Here is a 22,854-nt window from a genome sequence, read left to right as displayed (position 1 = left end):
GTAGATCTTATTTTTTCCCACAGCGAATTGAGGGAGCTTGGTTTCGCCAGCTAAGTTTACATTTCTGTGGCATTAAGTGTCACATTCACAAATTTCCAACCCCAAAGTTTCAAAGTCTGCTGAAGAAGATGAAGCTGCCAGGTTTTGCTTGACATGAGTCCAGAAAACACAGGAAAGCCGTAAACATAGCTGTGTTTTAGTGAAATCTAAACTTGCTTTCATTGATGAAACTCCTATATATTTAAAAAATAATATTTGGAATGAAGATAAATAAAGTGCTACCCAACTAAACTATTGGCTAATATTAGGTTGTTAAGTTGATGTTTGTGGTGTTTGAAAAAGACCTCAAAGAACGCCACGCCATGTTGTTGGATGAGTAAACTGGAGTCTGGTTTGTTCCTGCAGTACGTCACGTACATGTGGAACTTATCAGCCTGATAGGGAAATAAACACAGATTAATCATTAGCTCTGTAGGTTTAAAATAAATAATCAACCTGAAATCTAAAAAAAGAATCATACCCAGGTGACAAAGCAGTGTCCAACATCCTCAGGAAGCTGTTCATAGTTTTCCAGCTCCTTCAGGAAAATACTGCAAAAACACAGAGAAAATATTAATTTTCTCTAAATGTATTTTAATATTCTTTTAATAACAGTTATGGACCTATGATATCTAAACATGTAATTTGGAGATGATAACAACTCATAGATGTCCTGGATGTTTCCTAATGTAATACATCCATTAGAATATTGCAGTGTTATCGCACATTTAGCAGGATATTTAGTGGTACCTGTTGTGGAACTCGTAGATATCCTGGATGTTTCCAAACACAATATCGTCCTTGTTTACAAGGCCAGGCGGGACGTCCTCTGAGCCGCTCGTCATCTCCCACAGGTATGTCTGCAGCAGGTAATCGTATTAACAGCAGGAAGTACAATTTAGTATTATGTAGTACTGTGTTGCGTCACATCCAGTAATCAGAACCCACGAATTCTGAAAATATACCTCAATACACTCCTGCAGATCTCTGACATAGACTCTTTCTGTCTGAAGGAGCTCAGCCATGATGTACCTGAGGACACACACAGGTGTTATCAGAGTACTGCAGTAGTACTGCTACCAGTAATATCTATACTAATATCAGTAATATCAGAGTACTCACTCTTTCTTGCGGGCGGAACGTCTCTTCTCATCGCTGACTTGGTGGCTCGGATCGGACAGGTTGACTTCGGGGTCGGAGTCTGACAGACTGTTGGGGATCAGCTCGAGCTCCAAGTCCTTATTATCCTGAGAGGAAAACTATACAAGGTAAACTCACTAAAACACACATACATTTATATTTATTTTTAATATACATTTTCTAAATCTGAATAATCATAGAAGTACAGCAACAGATCTGCCTTCTAATTTCACACATTTCCAGCTTGTATGTTGCTAATAATTCAAAAAGCTGCATTTGTATGATATAGTCCTTCTAATTATTCAATCATAACCTGTTTTACATGGAAATAAACTTTAAATGCAAAGGTTCACACAGGTTTATTGCAAAAACACTAAGAATCACATCACACTCACTCATATGTTTTCGCTTTCAAATGTGGAGAGTTCCTGCTCCACAGTCAGTACTTGTGTCGTTTACCTGTGAGCAGCCTCCCAGTGCCGCCTCCAGCAGGTGCCGGTACTGCCCCATCCTGACGGTGAAGTCCCGGTAGCGTTTGTCAACCGTAGAAACACAACGACGGAGCTCAGTGCGGTGGGCGTGGCCTTTAGCCAGCATGCTCTCGGCCAGCTGTATTAGCAGGTGAACCTTTTCCTGCGTATGCTGACAGAAACAAGGTCATAGTTTAATTAAATTCAACCTCACAACAACATGTGGCTTGCTAGCACTTTTCCTGATTTTAATCATATTCAGGACACAAAATGGAGAAGGGAAATACTTTAATATCCAACTGATTTTCTGAATTTTGTTGGGTTGTTCTACATCTCTCGTGGTCTCTTTGTAGCTGTTCAGTATCTCCTTGATCACAATACGTCTCTTAGCGGTTGTTTTGGCCTTTTGTTTCTCTTTAAGGGATTTTCTGGCATCTTTCTCTGTGCACAAACAATCAACACTGAAGAGTAAAGTGCTCACCTATTAAGACTTAGTCTGCATTATGAGAGCATATGGTTTCTTTGACTTACAGGTGGACTGGTACAAAGATGGCCTTAGTTCATAGCTGTTTGCTCCTCTGCTTTTGTGAGTATCAAACAAAATATTAACAGTCTTTTCAAACAGATGCTTTGGCTAGAGGGTCATTGGCCCCTCAGCGTGTGCATCATAAGGCTGCTGAGCAATCCAAACATGAGCTCAGACTACATTAACTAATTAATTATCTTACTAGGAAGTACTGTTCATAGAAAGTGATAAAAATATGATATACATTTCAATAAACTATGGAAAAAAACACACCTTGGCAGAAATGCAGAACTCCCTGTGTTGGATCTGCAGTTCTTGCGTCTCAGCCACTGTCGCCCCAGGTGATGTGTGTGTGGCCAGGTAGTGGTCCCCTGACTGTTGTAGCCAATCCAGAGCCTGCAACAAAAGGACACATTAGACAGATGTCCTTCAATAACTCAAAGTCAGCATTTCCAAAATATGATGCGAACACCCAGAGAGTATGCAAGACTTTTCATGCAACACAATTGCTGTGTTAACTGATTAGTATTTTGACCTACTCAACAACAGAAAACTGTGAAAAATGTATCATGCTGGACAAAACAACAGCACAATGTTTCAAATGACAAAATATTTAATTTACTATCATGTGAGATTGAAAAAGGAAGCAACTTTGTATGCTTGAGAATCAAAGTTGTTAGATACAGTAGCTTGTCTGTTGGAACAGACCACATGAGCCAGCTGTCAGTGGTCATAATGTTATGTTACACCTGATCAGTGTATATGATTTGCTGATTTTGTTGTTAATGAGCATGAATAACAGTGCTAATAATATAGCAGACCGCATCTACCTGCTGAGCGTGGCTCTGGAACATCAGATACTGCTGGCATTGATCCAGTCTACGTTTCTTTAAAGTCCAGAAATGAAGAACTCTGTTTTCTCTCTGGAGGAGCTCACTGAGGATACCTGAGTGCACAGACACATCTGAGTAAGTCGAATTACCACTATAGTTTGCCATTAAGTGTGGTGTTCCTCAAGAAGTGATCCCGGCTCCACTGTAATTCTGTATTTACACCAACAAATGCTTGAATATTTCTCATGTATATATTTTTGTTCACCTTTGACCTGTTGCTCGGGCACCCTGGAGTGCCCAGTGACCTCTGCAACCCCTGTTACCCCGGAGACGGTGACACTGTGGCCAGAGATGGTTGCCATGGTGACACTGTTACGGTGAATGTACTTGAGGAAAACTTCGGCGTTCCGTCTGGCCAGAGTGCAGGCCTGTCGATGACCAACACCAGAGACATTATGAGAAAAAGACATGGCACTCGAATAAGCCCGAATATATCTATGATCGATCATTACTGCCGACAGTTTCAGCATTGTGGTAGGCTTGGCTCACTCCATCCAAAATCAAACTTTATTACCAGGTTTAGTAAAGTTTAACTTGCCATTTTCTCCACAAGCACTTACAAATAATTGCTCAAATAGTTACCAAGATGCATGCCAAGTAGAAAGACTTGATTAGGGAAGTACTTTGATAACACTTGTACGATTGGCCCAGATCGTACAACTTTCATAAATGCTCTGGTCAAAATAAACAAATGAGGAAACACATGCTGGATGTTTTGGGACTGCTAAATTTAATACAATGAGAACTTTCCATAACCATTGAACAAGAAAACTGTTCAAAATAAATAAATGTATTCAACTTTATTCAAGTATCCTATTAATAGGATATGTCACTAAAGCCTGCCCGTGACTGATTACAGCAGTTGATTGGACTCGTTTTCAGCGAGTCAAAATATTAGCAATGATCAGCTTCTATTTTGGAGTCTGTGGTGGTTTTCCAGAGCTCCTCACCTTCAGAAACGCCTCCTTCTGCTCCATGTGTTTGCTGATGAGTGGCACCAGCTGCTCCGGCTGTCTTTCTCCTCCTGCACACCAGTCCTCCTCCCTGCGGTACTCCTGCTCCAGACTCTCCAGGACACCACACACCTGGAAACAGGCAGGTACACACTTGAAGAAACACAGTATACTACGAATTTCTGGCTGACTGTAGTTTAAATTTTAAATATTTGCACAACCTAAAAAGTAAGTTTGTAAAAACAATGTGTTCTATAGTTAAAGTATTACAATTATTTTTCATTTATGATAATTATAATATATTACGAGTTTGCTAACCGCTCAGTTAAGTGCTTGGCACCGTTTATTTATCAGACGCAGTTACAGTCTCTCGTTACCTGCTGTGACGTCCTGTAGAAGGCAGCAGATGCGTTAACTAATTTAAGTCTGTCTTCAATCCTCAGCATCAGAGTCTGCCAGTGTAGCGCCACCGTCTGGGCACAAGACCTCACTGCATCTGGGTCATAATGACCTGACCTAAGGAGGAAAGCGCAGATGTCAGTTGTTAAACAGACTAATGGCTGGCCTTCCTGAAGAAATGTAACATTTTCATCATTTAACGTTAAATGATAGTAATGAATATTATAAAAATGATTCTTTTACAGTTTGGGAAATGTGAGCTCTCTCTAACACAGAACACCAGAAGGTGACAGATGATCAAAGCTTTTGCTTTGATTGATTCATTTCCAGAAATATTGAGAATAATATAATAATAAGAATAATATAATTTTATGAATTACAATAACAGTTAGCAGTACATACATGGGGTTATATAACTTTTGTACAAAGGGTTACTATGTACTTGATAAAGCATTGCTATGTCTGTATTTAAGACTTTATAAAAATGTTTTTAAGACAGATTTTACTGGAAAGTAATGAGACCAGTAGTTAATAATTTGATATTTGCAGCTAATTAGCATTAATAATAATAGATTAACTAACCTGACCAAGAGCTCTGCTCTCTGCTGCAGAGCCAGGGCCACCTGGTGGGTCCTCTGCAGGGAGTCAGCATGAAGGAGAGACTGGAGAAAAAGACAAGGCACAGCACATTCACTTCATTTCCGTTAATCCGTCGGGAGGACTTTGTGAGTCCCTGTTGTTGTGGTAACCTCTAAAGCTGACTGCTGTGATGGACTGCAAACACATCAGACTCATCCTCTGCATGAGGGCAGGGTCATTTATTCGCTGTCATGCAGGGTTTCCCACAGGAATCCATTTAGCTGAGCTGGTAAGCTGCTCAGATTTTGATGCATTTCATGTTGTGATAACCTGAAGTCTGAAGAACAGTCACACATATTTACATCTATACATCTATATGTAAATTACTTAGAAAGGGCAATGTTATGGTAAGGCTATAAATACTTTCTTCTTAAAATACTGAACAGGTATTTTTTTTAGTGTTTGTTACTGTCTTGTGTTTTTTTTTTTAGAAAAACTGTTAAGAGATGTTTCTATATTTTTTTCTGTAGAGTGGAGAAAATCCATATTTATATGCTGTTTAGAAACCTGATATCTTAGCATAGTTTTGATGTAGAAGCCATTTAATAATTCTCCTTTTTATTACTTCTTCTAATTGGAGTGTACAGTTTGCATTGTGTGTGCAATAACCTCTATGGCCTGTTGGAGGCGCTCATGCTCCCTTTGCAGTTGCTCAGCTTCAGACAAACAGCTGGAATTCAACATGCAGGACGATAACATGACCTCCCCCTCAGAGATCCAACCCAGCACCTGAGACAGATACACAGGGACGGAGACAGGTCAGCATCATCACCTTTAGTCCCCACTTGGCACCTGGCACATGTTCATCTGTGTGTGTTACCTGTTTAACCTGGCTCTGCAGGTGTCTCAGCTGCAGATTCTGTTCCAGATGTGTGTGTATGAGATCTGCAATCTGTTGCAGCTCCTTCTGTTTGTCCTGCAGGAGGTGCTGCAGCTCCTCCACCTGAGAGGAGATTCCTCCTTCTGCCTCGGACAGCTCGATACCTGACACACACACACACACACACACACACACACACACACATACAGATACACATTTTAGACCTAGAGGGCGTTTTGGCTGCTAACATCCCCACAAGTACATTAAGACAGCTGTTTGTGTATATCTCTGTTCATATGTGTATGGATGCATGAACCGATGCAAGGTTTTGTCTGTGTGTCTCCATGGCAAATTCAATACGCTGGTTTCTATGGGGACCAGCTGTGTGCTTCAGAGAACAGTTTCCATGGCAACCCCATCCCCCTTTCCCCCCTCCCCCATTATCCTCGGTGCCCCCCCTTTCTCCCTCCTAATATCATCACTGTGTTACTGAAGTGGTCAGACGGAGGCTACGCAGGAGCATGAAATGTGCTGACTGATTTCTATTTTATTCTGCTGCATTCAATTCTCTTCTATTCTGTGGAGGTTAAACATAATCAACATGCCATTGTATTGCAACTGTCCTGCACTATTCTGCTTCGTGCCCGTTCGGCCTTTTGCCAGCTTTGCTGTTTGACGCCATCAAAGCCCTCATTAGCCCCTCAAGGAAAGCCAAAACCCCCTCAAGTACAGCTACAAGCCCTGGATTGAAACCAGAAAACCTGGAAGCACTTCAAGGACCACATAGCCTGTTTCAGTATCATCACTACCCCTTCAGTTGTCTCTGCAAACCAACCAGTCCAACAGAACCTTTTAAAGACAGGATTCTCAAAGTGTGACTGGAAACAACTTCTTCGGTTCTTGACTAAATGAAAAATGAAATACCTAAATTTAATTCAGTCACACTGCATTTCATACTCAGCAGCAGCAGTACTTTATAGCAGACATTACAGAACATGCTAAAGTTTTTTTTAACCACTTAATATTCTCGCAGTCAACAGCGACCCATATAGAGTTAGGTTTATTGTTTGGGTTTGGTGAACGTCCACCCAAACTATAAAACATTTGAAATGTCTGAAATGTTATAAAACAATTGAAATGTAACATCTATTTGGCTAAAACCAACCCCAACCCTGACCCTAGAGAGGTCAGTACTGAGCTGGTGAAGTTAATATATAAAGCTGGTGTAAACAAATATAATATCCACCTTGCTGGTTAAAGAAATTATAATCCAGGTCAAATATTAGAATTATCATAATAAATCATAAAGCAACCTCTGAACTGGCACATTTCAAAAATTAATACTTGTACTTGGAAACCTATTCGGGTACATAACTGTCAGGGATCTCTGGAACCTCTTGAGTACCTTCAAATGATCACCAGACACCCAAGATATCTGGAGCCCCCTCATGGAAATGTTAAAAATCACAACCCACAATTACTTCAGAAACTACTGAGCCCCACAGGGCGACACTAACTAAAACACTGAGGGCATGATTAACAGAAATGTCTCAAGGTCCTTTCTTTGAGGGAATATCCCCAGCCACTAGCAATCTTCTTTAGAAATCCCTTAAAGAATAATTAAATAAATAAGCAAAATCCAATTAAGGGATTTCCACAATCCCCTAAGTAACTTCTAAACACACTCAAGGATCACTAGAAAACACTTTAAGACACCTGGAGCACATCAGTGATACACTATCAGAAATCAGTACCACTTACTTATAACTATGGGGAGCTCATGAGGGCTTTGGTCTACCGTGGCATTATTCATGGTGTCCATACACAGATCTTAGAATCTCTTAGGTATTGTAAACCACATTACCCGTATTATATTAAATACCTTTGTGACCCCAAACCATATCTCTGGAAACTATAGAGAAAACCTCTCAGCTGCTAACAATAAAACCCCACTAACGACTGAAGAGCCCCCAAACTAAAGTATTTACTGCAGCCCATTAATAACCTCTAAAATTCAAAATTCATATCACCTTTCATTTCTTGTGCCTTACCACAGGACTCAATCTTGGGTCCCCTTTTCTAAGCCGACATTACGTCACTGAAGAACATGATGTATGTTTCTGTCGATATGTTTCAGTTTAATTGACTGCCTCAGCCAGCAAAAGTAAACTACATGAGAGTGAATTTCTTACCTGATGCCACAACCTCTGTGATGTACTGTTGAAGGTCATGGCCTTGCTGGATGACCTCATAAATCATGTTGTTCATAGCCAGCCTTCGTTCCATGTGCCTGCAATTCAATCACCAATCTATGAATCAAAGCCTGCGTCAAGAGTTATCATTGTGTCGAGTGAGGGCGATGACATCATCTTGGCCCGCTTACCTGTGAATGCGCTGCTGTGCTAATGTTAGTGCCTCGGGGGTCGCCTCCACTAGACGTGACTGACCCAGTGCTAACTTATCCTGGGCCAGCTTGTCCTGGTTTGCCTCTGCTAGCCTTGTTGATGCTATTTTCTCGGTGGAGAAGTCCTGGGACTGTTTCTGAAGGTCTTGTTTCCAGGCGTCCATTTCCCCAGTAACCTGGAAAACACAATCATGAAGTTCACCTTTCCAACCTCACGCAAGGAGGGAAAATTTGTATGGAAAAGTAGAATGTAAATGAACCTCCAGCGTGCACTGCTGCAATATGCGCAGCTGTAAGTAAACATCAAGGCGGATCTTCCTCTGATGGAAAAGTTCCTCCAACTGAACGTGAGACTCCTCCAGCTGTTGCAGCACTGACTCCACATGTGCCACCGAGCTGCCCTGGGGCCTGAAACAAACCCACCCACTCGTTATAGGAATATGTAAACATTCAAAAAGCTACAAATAAAAATGCCCTGACCTGAAAATAAATACATTCTTGCAGGATATACAAATCGAAAAACAAATGCACCTACACACATTAGTCAAATCTTACACAAAGGCACCCACCAACACCCAGTGCAGGCCTCTGAGTTTGCATGAACACTGAAACAAATACACAGGCTGCAAAACGCCATAAAGAACAAACACAAAGTCTATGTAAACCTGAAAACAAACACAACTATAATTATAATAGAAATCAGCATCACACAGGCCTCTTAACTGCCCTGTCTAGTGAAAACAAATGCCAACACAACAATTAAATCCACAAATTAGTAAACAAACACAAGAGTGTAAGGGTCATATATAGATCATTATATACTGTACTCATGGAACATTTGGACTCTTTTCCCCCAGGAAATAAAAATTTAACACTTTATTATTGTTTATTAGTTCTGTGTGTAGTAATAAACATTTTCATCCATATGTTTTTTACCCACTCATGCAGGACTGGCTAGTTAGGACATCAATTTAAGCAGAGACTCAAAAACCTCCATCTACCCAGCTACCTCCTCCAGCACCTAGGTCTACCCCAGGGTCTGCTCCTAATTGGACATGCACCTTAAAGGCATCCAGGAGGTGTCCTGGTGAAATACCAGAACCATTTCAACTGGTTCTTTTAATAAAAAGGAGTAGTGAGTCTCTTCTGAGCTCCTCTCTAATTACCTCACCCTATTTCAAAGGGAGAGCCCAGACACACTCATTCTCATCTCATTATTTTGATCACTGCCCACAGCTGGTGGTCACAGGTGAGCGTAGGAATGCAGATCAAACAGTAAATCAACAGCTTTATCTTTATGGTCAACTGTGTTTTTACCACAGAGACCAGTTCATTTTCAATTCATGAATTTCTTAATTTCTCCCAAACACAGAATTTGTCTTGCAATAAATTCTACACAAACTTAACATAATCTACCTCCGTGGTTTTCAGACTTTTTGTTTTCAATGCACACCAAGGGGCAAGCGAAATTTCAAAGCTAAGATGTACTTATACCCATAAACAACTGATCCATATGATCAATTCTTCTGATTTTACTATTTAATCAAAACAGTCTTGGGCATGATACATATTTTGTAGTGAACTCTACAAGCGTGCACACACATCCTTATCACACAGTTTCAGATAAAGCAACAAACAAGCAGTCTTACTGCCTCAGGTTTTGATACAGCGAACTTTAGAAGTGGGTAAAGTTTCTCTTTGAAGAATGTTTGGTTTCCAGTTGCCTCTTAGGCTCACTCAGCACCATGTCGGCATTTGTTAACACCTCCCAGCAAATAATCCACTTCGGGTGAAGGCTGTTCTTGTGATTTTAAGTACAATATTGTGTTTTACCTCATCAGAAAATAGTTCTTCTCACTTGCGGCCTTTGATATACTAATACAGTCTTCATTTTCATGCATCACTTCTTGTACAGATACGGTAATCACTTTGTTTGATACAAATTCCTAAGGTGCACATTAACATTCTGTATAATCCAGAAAATAAAAGCACCTGCGTAATCCACATAGAAGAGAAAACAAACGAACCCATACATTTCACAAAACCCGAAAAACAAACACACACACATTCCACATAATCCAGATAAAACCCACACACATTCTACATGACCCGAAAAACACAACATTTGGTTCACAAAGTTGGTGCATATGGACTTTCTAAATAATCAAGTAAAACAAACAAAGCCACACAGACCAGACCAGACAGGTTCACAGAGCTGTTTGCAGAACACATCTAGATTTTCAATAATGATATTCACTAGTAAGCAGTGCAACACTGTGGCTTAAAACAAACACACCCACTGTGTATGTGTGTGTGTACCTCAGTTGCAGGATGAGGTCTTCTCCCTCCCGGATGACACTCATCGCAGCTTCCTGTAGGTCAGGGTTAGAGCTCGGGTTAGTGTGAGGGTTAGAGGTGATCAGGGGTCAGGTGCGGGTGTTAGGTTGTTATGACGGGGTTAGACTTAAGGTCAGAGGTCACAGCTGGGCTGTTACCTGTGTGTTGGCCTGTTGCTGCTGCTGCTGGCTTATGAGAGTCTGAAGAGCCTCCACAGTGTCTGGGCAGACGAGGACATCTGAGGAGAGCTGTTTCTGGAGTCCATCCATCCACGCTGAGAGCTGGAGGAGAAGAAGAGAGGAAGACCAGCTACTGTTAATAATATTACCTCTGACGAGTGGTTACAAAGTGTGTATCAATGTGTATTACCTCCTTTGTATGCGTGTAGAAAGACACAGCGAGATCCAGCAGCAGCTTCCTCTGTTCAACACGCTGGATAAAGGCCTGTGATATGTAAACAGTGTAAACCACACATTCACAGCATATAAACTACAACACAGCCCCGCCTTCTCCCCTCCCTTCAACAGACACACCTGCATGCGGAGCTCCAGGTCTCGGGCCGCCTGGTAAATCTCCTCCTCTTCACACTCTCCAGACTGAGCCAGCTGGTCTGCTGCCTCCAGAAGCTTCTCCGCATTGGTATATGTGTTCTAAGAAAGAGGAAGAAATTAGCACGCTGCAGCTGCACTTAAAGATCAACTATATGTGGGTCTTGAGCCTACGGTACCTGTGCGACCTGCTGGAAGTCGTCGTGGCGTTTCTGCAGTGCTCGTGCTCGGTGCAGAGATTTCCCCACGCCAGTGTGTTTGTTCAGGAAAACCTCACCGTGCTGCTCCACCCAGTCCAACACCTGGGAGACAGACATGTGGAGGTTAACCTGAATCTCAGATCTTTTTTCTCCTGAGCTCAGAATTTTTGAATGGTACACAACTTTGATTATACAAATGCACAAAAATATCTAAGATTTTAGATAATTTATAAAACAAACAAACCCAAACATTTAATATAATGTGTGGCTATAAGAATTTTAGTTTGGACATTGAAGTGGATTCTTCAGAATCTGGCTCTGAATATACATCCATATTTCAAACTGGATCAACATCTACATTTTTGGTCATACCTGTTTAACATCCTGCTGAAACACACACAGCTGCAGGCGCTGATGGAGGCGGAGCTTGCGGTGTTGCCATGCCCTCTCCACTTCATGGTGACCCTGCAAAACAGAGGACAGTCTGTATCACTCCACGTATCTTGCTGCCTGCACACTGGATGTGGAGGATGTGAGACAGGTCACGGAGGGACATACCTGCATCACTTGGTGGAGAACTCCCATGATGCTGTGTGTGGCGGCAGTGAAGTCAGGTTTGGGCACTGATTCGTCAGAATCTGATGCTGGGCAGCGCTGGAGGACATCCAGTAATGCTTTACCGCTCTCGCTGACCTGAAGAAGGACAGGTGTTGATAAACAAAGAGACAGACAGCTGTCTAGCACACACAGGATTTGAGAGCACAGACAGGCATGTACCTGTGTGTAGTTTGCAGAGATCTCTTCATTTAGCTCCTGGTGTTTTTTTACAGCAGCTTCCAGCTCTGCTGCCGCCGATGGCAGTGACCCTTCAGAGCACACTTGAACCCAGCCCTCCACCCGATGCAGGAACTAAACAGGGAGAGACAGACAAGTAGGTTTTTTGACATGAGAACATCACCTGACTGTTGCAGTGTCATATAAGAGGAGACAAGTATGGTAATATAAATCAATACGGGTCACCTGTTCTGCCCCCTGGTGGAAGCCGGTTGCCATGGCGAGCGTGTTGCTGCGCTCCTCCAGTGCTGTGGTCAGGGACTTCCAGTCTTCCTGTAATTTTGACGAAACCATGGCGATCCGTTCTGCACCATAATGACCAGCCTCTGCGAGCCTCGCCGCCACAGTGACAACGCTGTCCACGTTCACGCTGCCATTCTGCACAAACACAAACATGTCAGTTCAGCTCATTAAAATCACTCTGTACAAAAACACACACACAGATACATGTGCACTCGCTGACTGACCATGCAGTTGGCGGTGAAGTGCTGGTGTTGTGTCTGGAGGTCGACAGCGTGCTGGTGGTTCTGACCGACCTCCACCAGGCTCTGCATGAACAGCTCTTTACTGTGACCGATCCACTCGGACATCTAAGACAGAGGGAGACAGAAAGGTTAGCATCCAGCTATCTGTCCAGGATGCTAAGGTTGATGTGAATAAAACAAAAGATTAAGAAGCGTTAATGTAAGGGACATCAAACTGAATGTGAGAGACTGAAAACTTAAATTTGATGGACACAAAACATAATACAAAGAAATGCAGAGCATCATAAAAGATGGCAAACTTGGTGCAAAAGTTATTGCATTTAATTTAAGCACCATGAAACTCATTACAAACTTAATGTAAAGGATGCCAAACAATGTGTGAAAAAGCGAGGTTAGGCAATGCAAAATTAGCTCAAAAAACCATTTCCAGTGTTACCATCCAGAGGCTCAACAGACATTAACTCTGCGAGAAGGATCGTTCTAAAATCTTTATTCATTTCTGTACTTTACTCTAAGGGCTGACATCTTCTCCTTCCTGAAATACATGTCACCTAATTTGCAACATGTCAACTGTGATTTGCAGCTTTGTTCTCATGAAAACAAACATGATGTTTGTCGACACATGGGAGAACCCCCCAGAACTTAAGTCAGTCTTTCGAGAAATGTGACAGCACGTACATTAACAGAGCAAACAAATACTTTTTTTTCCATTCTGCTTCCAACCCGTTAGGTTTCATACTTGCTTATCACAACATAAACCTCACCTTGGTGGCGTCCTGCTCAAAGAGGTGTAGCTGCAGCGCCTGGTCCAGGTGCAGCTTCTTGTCACTCCAGCTCTGCAGGAGGTGGGTGCGAGCCGCCTGCAGTCGGTCCAGCAGGGACGAAACCTTTGGAGCCACGCTCTGGAAGTCTGCCCCACCTGAGAGCCAGCTGCCGTGGCTGCCGCCACCCCCACCACCTTCATTAGAGGTGTCACCGTGTGAAGGGCCAAGGCGCATACGTTGGAGTAAACACCGGCCTTCTCGGTCAAGTGCATCAACTGGTGCTGTGGCAATAGTATTACGGAGACGACCATGTTCCTCAAGAAGTCTAGAGAGAGAAACATGGAGGGAGACTTGGCTTTAATGACCTTTGAAAGAGCTAATTTGCCAAGAAGGTTTGCAGTTTTAAAGGAAGCGTTCCAGATCCACACCAAAATCTAACGGGTGCTTTCTTTGCCTGTGCGCCAACTCAGAAGTTTCATGAAATCTGACTGGAATTGTGTGTAATTTTGTAGGTAAGTGGTTAAGATTATATGGTACTATTATAATCTATTTTTTTCATCAGGTCTGTACAATTTTCTCAACCAGCATAAATTAAACACGAGAGAAAAAAAACACTCACTTGCGGGCCTCATCAACATCCTGCGGCTCTGGTATGCGGTTCAGTCCGGCCTCTAGCTGTTCCAGCTGGGCCAGCAGCTGTGTGGCGGCCCCTGAGAACTCCTCCAGGCCCAGGCGTAGCTCAGTCCACTCTACATGGTCATACTCCAATGAGCCGCCGAGGTCAGAGGTCAACTGGGAGGGGTCGACAAGCCGGGACAGACCCTCCACGGACACCAGGCTTGTCTGGAGACAGAAACAGGTTACTGCATACTGCAGGGGAATGTCAAGAACTGAGTAGTTGTACTATAGACAGGAGAACGGTGGCTAAGCTGTCATCCCTGATGGACAACATCTCCCACCCCATGCAGGAGACTCTGACAGCACTGAGCAGCTCCTTCAGTGGCTGCGGCACCCACGATGTGGGACGGAGAGATTTCGCAGGTCTTTCCTCCCCACTGCTGTCAGACTCCACAACAAAGACTCCAACTGATCAAACACACACACCCACACGTGTGCAATAACACTAAGTGCAATACTCTTTTTCTGACAAAGTTGTATTTTTACTCAGTTGTATAAAGCATTTGTATTCTATTTTTATGCTATTGTATATTTTATTCTATTTATTCTACTGTATATAGTATTTTATTTTATTCTATTCTGTACAGTTGTATACAGTATTTTATTCTTATTATATTCAAATTTTTGCTATATAACTTTTGCACTGTCCACTTCCTGCTGTGACAAAACAAATTTCCCACGTGTGGGACTAATAAAGGTTATCTTATCTTATCTTATAGTACACACAGGTTGTAAGTAGTAGCAGTAACTTCTGTAACATGAGCACTTCATTTAGGTGTAGTGTTAGTATGTGATAAAGGGGTAATTTTAGAAGAACATCTAACATTAGTGGTTTTTCACTTGGGCACAGTAGTCAGTGGAGCAGTACTCTTCTTAGCAGTAGTAATACTTCATTTAAAAGTCAGTGCACTCAGTTTAACAGTACTGCCTGTAGAAGCGCTTCAGGTGGCATCAGCAGGAGAACTGGCACTTAAGGTAATGACAGCTGATCTTCACTGTGCAGTAACGTACCTCGAAGCTGAGCTTGGCACTGCCCAGGTTGGTCTTGTGTTTCTGCCAGAAGGTGTCAGGTTTGATGAGCAGCGCTGTGTGGATGTTGGAGGAAAATGACTCCTGCAGCGTTCGCAGTACTGGCTTCACACTGTCCCACTTACTGCCGCGCATGTCCACCACCACGGTGAAGCCACGAGCACGCACATCCTCACTGACAGAAAGACACACAGATGCAAAAGCTGGTAATACGATCCAGGTACTATTTTTTCTACAAAGATTTGACCCACGTTAGTTAGTAGTAGTAGCTCCTCCAAGTCTTGGCTGGTTAAGACATTTCTTTAAAGATAGCTTAAGTCAAAGATGCTAAATACTATTTGAGGACATGACTTGATAACTGGAATTTCCTGAACAGGAATTTACACTGTTATTTTTTGGCATTTTACTGGATTTTTTCCTGATAGTGCATTAAAATTTAAAAAAAATACAAAATACAAAAGGTTTTACACAATGCTTCAACAAACAATCAAAAAACAAAATACTCAAACAAAAAGAAAAGGAGAATAAACAAACGCCAGTGACGACTGAGGGAACATATGTAATAAACAGCACATCTGAAAGATGACAACCAGACAAAGGACATAAAAGACAATATAATTTTCAATGACAAAAACCAACTCTATAAAAGTTTTAAGCAAATTAAAGTCGTTGACTGTTTCTGTGAGGTCATTCTAGGTGGAGGGGTCCTGCAAAAGCACAATTTTAAAAGGACCCACCCGAGGCTATCAGGCCACAAGCTGGCTCATTTAGTCTCAGCGTTTCTGCTATAAGGCTCGGGGGCATGCTTTAAAAGTGATGAAGAAAATCTTGAAATCAAATCTATAACATGTGGGAAGACAAAAGAGAGAAGCCAGGATCCGGGTGACGTGATACCATCTGCTAATACATGCCAAGCTGCTGCATTTCGAACTAGAGAGGACAGAACTGCCATGGTCAAGCCTGTAACTCTATAAAGGCTTGGATGTGTTTTTCCAGGTGTGAATTTAAAAGCCTTAGTTTAATTCTGAAGACAGGTCTTAATTCGACAACCGTGGGTCGGGTCAAACTGAGCTCGTAAATTTCTGGTATTTGTAAACAGGGTTTCAAAGAAACTTTCATTTGAGTACTACAGTTTGTAGGATTAAACAATAAGACTGAACTATCTGATTTTCAATTATTCAGCTAAAGAAAACTTTGTATCATCCAACAGTTTTAAACTACAGCTAGGCTTTTGGAAAGTTCACCTGTGTGTCGTCTACATAGCAATGAAATTTAGCTGAATAGAAGCTTATAAATACAAAATAAAATAGCACCTAAAATGGAACCTTGTGTTACTCCACAGTAATTGTAACCTGTAGATGACCTTTAGTTGACTATGTTGACATAAAAGGGTTTTTCTATAAGACTGAAAGCAGCCAACACTTGCTTAAGCCCCTAAGAGACTTTTGGCCTCCAAAACAGTGAAGGCAGTGAGTCATTACAGAAATCAGTGTTTTTATGATCTATAATGGTAAAATTAACAATCCCAATTCACAAAACTGTGTCTATTCATAACATTTTGACAAAGTATATATACTACGTACCCCAGGCTAACTAATATTTAGGTAAGCTCTGCAAAACAGCTCTACCTGGGTATCGTGGACAGGTAAGTGACCAGCCGACTGAGGTCTTCCTGTTTTATTCGATCGTGATTGGTCCTCGCAGGGAAGGTCAGGATTGGTCCACCTCGTTTGTCCCGTCCACCTGGAAAACACATAGAGCAGTTACTCAAACTGAGTTACATGAAGACCAAGCTGGGATAAAACCTGCAGCAGTATTAGTGTTTTTCTATTTTCTTTGCTTGTTTGTTTTTACCCGATACGAAGGCCACTTTCTCTCTGAGCACCGTCAGGACATCGACTGCCCGGACACACTCGGCTTTACCAGAACCTGAAAGACAGATAGAGGAAATCTTGAGCTGCTGGCTTTTGTCTAGTCCAGCTAGAGATCTACCACCATAGGAACCCCAAATCAAAGGTGAAACACAAACACTCTTCAAGCCCCCTTTATCAACGGCCTACTTTTTTTCTGATTGGCCAACATGTCTATTGTTGAAATATTTCTAATCACATTATTTTCAGCAGCTTTCTTCACTTCACCACCAACTTTCTATCAGTGGGGCATTGTGAAACTGGCATGAATACTTTGTCACCCACACTACCGACCACACTGGGATGCCGTCATGTAAAAATATTACTAACAGTGGTCAAAAACTCCACACTGACTTATCATTCCAGCTCAAGATATTTGAGTGGGACCAGTGTGGTGAAAAACACCTACAGGCTGATGCTATTATCACTCATCAATTTTTCAGTTCATGTCAAGTTTAAAAAGTTAAGAAATAAAGGACAAGGAAACATCAAACTACTTCCTCTCATCTACCAAAATCAGGCTTCAGCGCGAGGAGCTGACAGACATTTCAATTAAAAAGCTCCTGCAGCTCAGGGAGCATGTCTTTGTGTACTTGTATGCCTATATTTGTGAGGACTGTGCTGAATTTAAGACCCTGTGAGGACATTATCTCTGAAAAAACCCACAAAGGTCTGTTTTCAGGGGTTGAGATGTGCTTTTAACATTTGATTAGGTTTAGGTTTGTCATGGTTTAGGAGCCTGAAAACACATTTTGTCATTGGCGGTCCCCACAAAGCTAGGAGTACAAACATAAGTGTGTGTTGCAGACGGCCTCCCATGTGCGTCAGATCATCCTCCACAGCGGGGAGAAAGCTAATCCAACACACACACACACACACACACACAATGAAGGCATTAAACGTCTCACATTAGCAGCTCAACGAGCAGCAATAACCCTCAGAGAGAAAACCTAAAAACAGGAAGGAGAAGAGAAACACTTCTCCAACTTAAGCTCCCTGCTTGCAGCACCCTATTTCTCCTTCTCCATCCGTGTCTGTCAGACTGACCCAGACTGACTTATTAACTAATCAGCTTCAGACCCCTGATAATCCATCAAGGGTTTTAGTCAGGCCACACCCATGTGTGATAATAACCCAAATAACCTACACATAAATTCACTGTGATAAGAATATTTACTTCAAACAGAAAGTAGAAAAGCCCCAAAAGACTATGGGAATGACTGAAGACTAAATGTGATTTAAACCATAGGCTGTTACAAAAATAAACCATCCAAATTATGGAGTTCATTTTCAATATTTTCTGCAAAAAAATCAACCAACAACAATAACAGAAGTCAAACTGTGTTCTACCTTCAGATGACTAATGAGCTGCACTGTTTTGCATCCGGTCCCCATGTGGAAAAATACCCTGATTTGGTCAATGAATCTGTAAGCAGGCCTCTTCATTTTAGCTTTCACCAACACCTATTTTTACCAAAGGAAGGACAAACATCAACAGCACTGTGCCTCCTTTCTCTTCCTTTATGGTTAGAACTCCCTAATCTTCACCTAACTGTGCGGGGTACCTGTAGTATATCTGCTGATTTCCATGTTTGCATCCATAAGCCCTACATGGCCTGTGTAGGTTTTTGGTCATCCAGGTCATGGAAGTCTTATGCTCTTGAGTTGACAGCAACTAGACATATTTTTTGATTCTTGATTCTCATTCAGAGGGCTTCTTCAGTTCGAAAGGCTCACGGCGAGTCCTAGGTATTTAAGCTCTAGTGGGATTAGAAAAGTCCCTAATGACCTATATACTTTGCTTCACAACTTTGCTCATATATTTATTAAACAACTAAGCTAAAGACAGGGTGGGTGAACGGTTATTAGGACCACCTCCAGGGTCACAACTCCACTAAAGGCTATATACCTGGGATTCCTCACCAGCTGTTAGAGCTGAAAAAAACAAAAACAAAAACAAAACACTTGGATGAGAAATGAAATATTTTGATGAATCTAAAAACGAGTTACAGTTTCCTTCAGTTCAAGTACTTAAAGTCTTGCTTTATCATTAAACAATCCCTTTAAGGCTCTTTTTATATGTGAATAACCATGAAGAAAAACATCTTGGAAAATATAAAATTTCCCAGTGCTTAGACCCTGCAGGAGTAATTTGTAGACTTGCAGTGAATTACTGAAGACTTTACTAACTGTCTTTTGGAAATGGGAAGATGCATGTTTAATGACAATTGGGTTTAGAATAACTGTTTCTCTTGGTGATTAAACTCAGCCTTGCTGCTTTCAGATGACTGCTGAGCTACACTGTTTTAATCCTTTTCCCATGTCGCAAAATACCCAGACTTCTTCTGTTCCATAAGTCGAGTCTTATAATAGAAAGTCAAAAGAACTTGATTGTTTTTTCCATATTTGAAAGAATGCTAGGTTCTGCTTGGGTCTGAGTAACTGTAAATTTTTTCATTAGATGCTGAGTGGGAGGGTCCATGTGGACGCCCACATGCCTGCCAGTTTTTGTGACTGTACAAACTCATCTGCAGAGACTTTGAATTACTATGCACCGACTATGCTTGTGCCCCAGGCAGCAGACTTCAAGTGGACTTCAAAAGAAATATAACAGGAGTGACTACTCAACTGTGGCATCTCCAGCTGTCCGTGTTCTCGGCAGAGTATAATAAGGGCTAGCTTCTCACCTTCAGTCAGGAGCCCTTGGTGCCACATTGTACCGCTGCAGTGTAACTGTTCAACGTGCAAGGTTACCAAAGCAAACTAGAATAGTCAACACAAACCATCATCTTTACTTACATCTCTACCAGAAAATGGTCTGCACTTCATGATCCGGCAAAAACGAAGAACCTAAACAAGCAACGTGCTAAAACAAAGCTGCCTGGTGTCCAGGCTAACAATCAGTCTTTCAAGTAGGTGTTCGCTCTCATCTGAGACTCAGAATGGATTGGACCGGACATCAAAGGCTATAATGCGCTATGAAGACAACTTTCCACTGTTCTTTGGTCAAAGTAGCTAAAGGTCATTTGCTCAAGAAAGAAACTTGAGATTGAGATCAGGGGTATAGTTGCAGCTCAGTAAAAGCAAGCGGTGGTGAGCCATCTTCACTGAATCAATCAATAGTATTAATATTTTAAGGAAACCCCACCTATTGAATAATAAAATAAGATATAAAAGTCCATTTAAACATTAATTGACTATATCCACTGTATCCTACAGAGGGCAGTGGTGGGCTTGAGACTGTCTCAGCTGATGTTGGGTACAAAAGACTTCAGCCTTCAATAGAGCTGCAGCAATTACGCTTGGTTAATGATTACTGGAACCAGCTAATGGACAGAAAATCAATCAGCATCTAGTTTAACATTCTGATAAGTAGTTTTTCAAAGATTTCATAGTTTGTGCTTCCCATACAGGAGAACTGGCCACTGTTCCTCAGCTGACATGATAGCAAATTACTTTTGAGCGTTAAACTCAGAAAGCAGATATTTGTTGATGTGATTTTGAGCTCTGTGAGAATCTCTGTATGGTTAATCAATCAGTTGATTAGTAAATTAATCTACGCTGAAAATCATGGTTAGTTGCAGTGGTGGGCTTCAAGCTGTGGATCAAATACATTTGGGAATCAGTGTCCAATGTTTTAATTAAAATGCAAAATCATTCAATCTGAATTTAGTTGCATCCCATTAAAAGAACCTAAACTCCAGTTCCTGCTCTGATTTCTTTAGCCTGAGATGAGCTTCCCAATGTGCTGCAACTGATGGTTTTAATTTCTGTGATAAATCATCAATAAGAACACTGAGAGCAGGCAGTTCTTTATCGCTGCTGATCACCGAGTTAAACTCCACACTCCTGCTCTTCACTTGCTGCTGTTTGTCGTGAATTAGCCGAATTTGAAAAAAAAGATGATGAACGTGTTGGAGTGGGTGGACCTGTTGTTAATATATGGCAGCTCTGAGAGCAGAAGCTAACAGCCTGCATACGCTAATGAGTCGCTGGTGGGTGTTTGAGGTCTGTTCGAGTGTAAATACAACTGAACCTGGCACGTTCTGCCACATCTGATTGATCCTCGATCGGTTGTCAATCAAGGTGACACCATCGAGATTTGAAGGAGGGATTTCCACTCTGATAAAGCTGTCTGACACCAATAAAACACTCACTCTCTGAGTCAGTCACAAGCTGAAAATAGCGGCTGTGCAGAGCACATGAAAAGCCTTCAGAGGAACTTGCTGTCAGTCTGTCAGGACTCATCACACTGATTACACAACAAAAACTAATGAATATAGTGTCCTCTGAATCTCTAAAATGTCAGCCTCGTGGATTTGAAGACATCACAGTCCGAGGCCAAAAATACAACATTACTTTCTTTTTCTGAGTGACCTTGGTGCCATTTCTCTGCTTGTAGAAACAGCCTCGAGACATCCAGTTTTTATGTTGCCCAAAATGAACTACACTGACATATAGCCTGATCTGAGTAAGAGCTACAAACACTGTTACTCACAGCCGTTCCATCGTGAATGCAGCTTCATTCACAGAAAAATCACACAAACTGCTTTACGGTTTAACCATCAGCTGCTCCACAATAAAAGTCTGCCAAATACTTCACAATAAAAGTCTGTCAGCTTCTTCACAATAAGTCTGTAAGATGCTTTACAATAAAAATCTGTCAGCTGTTTCACAATCAAAATTAATCAAGTACTTTAAAGTAAGTCTTTCTGCTGCTTCACAATAAAAATCTGTCAAATACTTCACAATAAAAGTCTGTCAGCTTCTTCACAATAGAAATCTGCCAAATACTTCACAATAAAAGTCTGTCAGCTTCTTCACAATAGAAATCTGCCAAATACTTCACAATAAAAGTCTGTCAAAGACTTTACAATAAAGGTCTGTCAGCTGCTTCACAATAAAAGTCTGTCAGCTGCTTCCCAATGAAATGCCATCAATACTTCACATTAAAAGTCTGTATACTGCTTCATGCTCCTCTGTGAAATAATGAAATTCTTTTAGCCTCAGTGTTTCTACTTTCCATTAGTTGCATTGTGTAACTTGCTGTTACTGACAGTGCTGTCAGTGGTTTTGCTAAAATATCTTCTTCCATAATGTTCACAGCAGCTGATTACTGTACATTTAAACCTACACTTGTTCTACTCAAACACCATTTAGCTGATTTCTTGTTACTGTAAGCTATTTGACTTCTGCAAGTTATTATTATTCCTACTTTGTCTTACAGCTATAACCTTCCTGGAACACGACACAGCCCCACGTTGGTTGCTTGCCAGTTAAAATGTGATAATGTGTGACTGAACACACCGTAAAAGCATAAGATCAACTGATAAAGAGCCCTGAGATCATTAAAGATCATCTGGATTGTTTGTATGTAACTGAAAGCAGAGATGCTGTAATTCATAATGACGCTGATGAGATGCAGTTTTCCTTCATGGTCAATTGCCTGATAACAGTCTAGCAGAAAAGATAAGTACATCACATCCATTTAGCAGCGCTTTTGTCCAAAACATGAAGAGGCTGCTGGGACTGAGCAACCAACCCTGTGAACGATGGCCAACCTGCTCTAAACCACTGAGCTACAGCTGTGGCAAATATTTAAATTACCACAGGGAGCTTGCCAAACAGACACCACAGGTCCCTTTGGGGACCCGTGGGGCTGTGTCCCACTTTTCCCTGCTGGTAATCCAGCTTTTCCTATATCCATATGTTAGGTTTGTAGTCATTTTAACCCATGGCTGGGTTATTTTATTTTTTTATTTATCCAACACTTTATTTTTAGGTTT

General features: G+C 41.5%; 1 protein-coding gene across 3 annotated transcripts in view; it reads right to left on the bottom strand.

The window, feature by feature from the left end:
• The window catches only part of LOC146361504 (kalirin-like), a 57,149-nt gene that overhangs the window by 29,927 nt on the left and 4,368 nt on the right, over positions 1 to 22,854 (bottom strand). For 2 of the 3 annotated variants that reach the window (XM_084920674.1, XM_084920673.1), the window contains exons 2-33: positions 17,013 to 17,087; positions 16,787 to 16,901; positions 15,141 to 15,333; positions 14,071 to 14,294; positions 13,452 to 13,776; positions 12,670 to 12,792; positions 12,389 to 12,580; positions 12,146 to 12,277; positions 11,927 to 12,061; positions 11,741 to 11,833; positions 11,348 to 11,470; positions 11,154 to 11,270; positions 10,990 to 11,064; positions 10,779 to 10,901; positions 10,603 to 10,655; positions 8,544 to 8,691; positions 8,263 to 8,459; positions 8,072 to 8,169; positions 5,880 to 6,043; positions 5,669 to 5,788; positions 5,003 to 5,082; positions 4,399 to 4,537; positions 4,019 to 4,153; positions 3,274 to 3,436; positions 3,006 to 3,121; positions 2,449 to 2,571; positions 1,639 to 1,821; positions 1,162 to 1,286; positions 1,005 to 1,071; positions 790 to 899; positions 521 to 590; positions 345 to 434 (exon numbers count right to left, since the gene is read on the bottom strand). In XM_084920674.1, coding sequence (XP_084776800.1) covers positions 345 to 434; positions 521 to 590; positions 790 to 899; positions 1,005 to 1,071; positions 1,162 to 1,286; positions 1,639 to 1,821; positions 2,449 to 2,571; positions 3,006 to 3,121; positions 3,274 to 3,436; positions 4,019 to 4,153; positions 4,399 to 4,537; positions 5,003 to 5,082; positions 5,669 to 5,788; positions 5,880 to 6,043; positions 8,072 to 8,169; positions 8,263 to 8,459; positions 8,544 to 8,691; positions 10,603 to 10,655; positions 10,779 to 10,901; positions 10,990 to 11,064; positions 11,154 to 11,270; positions 11,348 to 11,470; positions 11,741 to 11,833; positions 11,927 to 12,061; positions 12,146 to 12,277; positions 12,389 to 12,580; positions 12,670 to 12,792; positions 13,452 to 13,776; positions 14,071 to 14,294; positions 15,141 to 15,333; positions 16,787 to 16,901; positions 17,013 to 17,087 — 4,226 coding nt within the window. Of the gene's footprint in view, positions 1 to 344; positions 435 to 520; positions 591 to 789; positions 900 to 1,004; positions 1,072 to 1,161; positions 1,287 to 1,638; positions 1,822 to 2,448; positions 2,572 to 3,005; positions 3,122 to 3,273; positions 3,437 to 4,018; positions 4,154 to 4,398; positions 4,538 to 5,002; positions 5,083 to 5,668; positions 5,789 to 5,879; positions 6,044 to 8,071; positions 8,170 to 8,262; positions 8,460 to 8,543; positions 8,692 to 10,602; positions 10,656 to 10,778; positions 10,902 to 10,989; positions 11,065 to 11,153; positions 11,271 to 11,347; positions 11,471 to 11,740; positions 11,834 to 11,926; positions 12,278 to 12,388; positions 12,581 to 12,669; positions 12,793 to 13,451; positions 13,777 to 14,070; positions 14,295 to 15,140; positions 15,334 to 16,786; positions 16,902 to 17,012; positions 17,088 to 22,854 lie in introns of all 3 variants that reach the window. The other variant, XM_084920672.1, reaches the window with a different exon arrangement.

The sequence above is a fragment of the Perissodus microlepis genome, chromosome 23, assembly GCF_051167445.1.
Source record: "Perissodus microlepis isolate ML-2025 ecotype Zambia chromosome 23, ASM5116744v1, whole genome shotgun sequence".
NCBI classification, from domain to species: domain Eukaryota; kingdom Metazoa; phylum Chordata; class Actinopteri; order Cichliformes; family Cichlidae; genus Perissodus; species Perissodus microlepis.
Note: the sequence above shows the minus strand (reverse complement) of the source record. Positions and strands in the feature narration are given on the sequence as shown.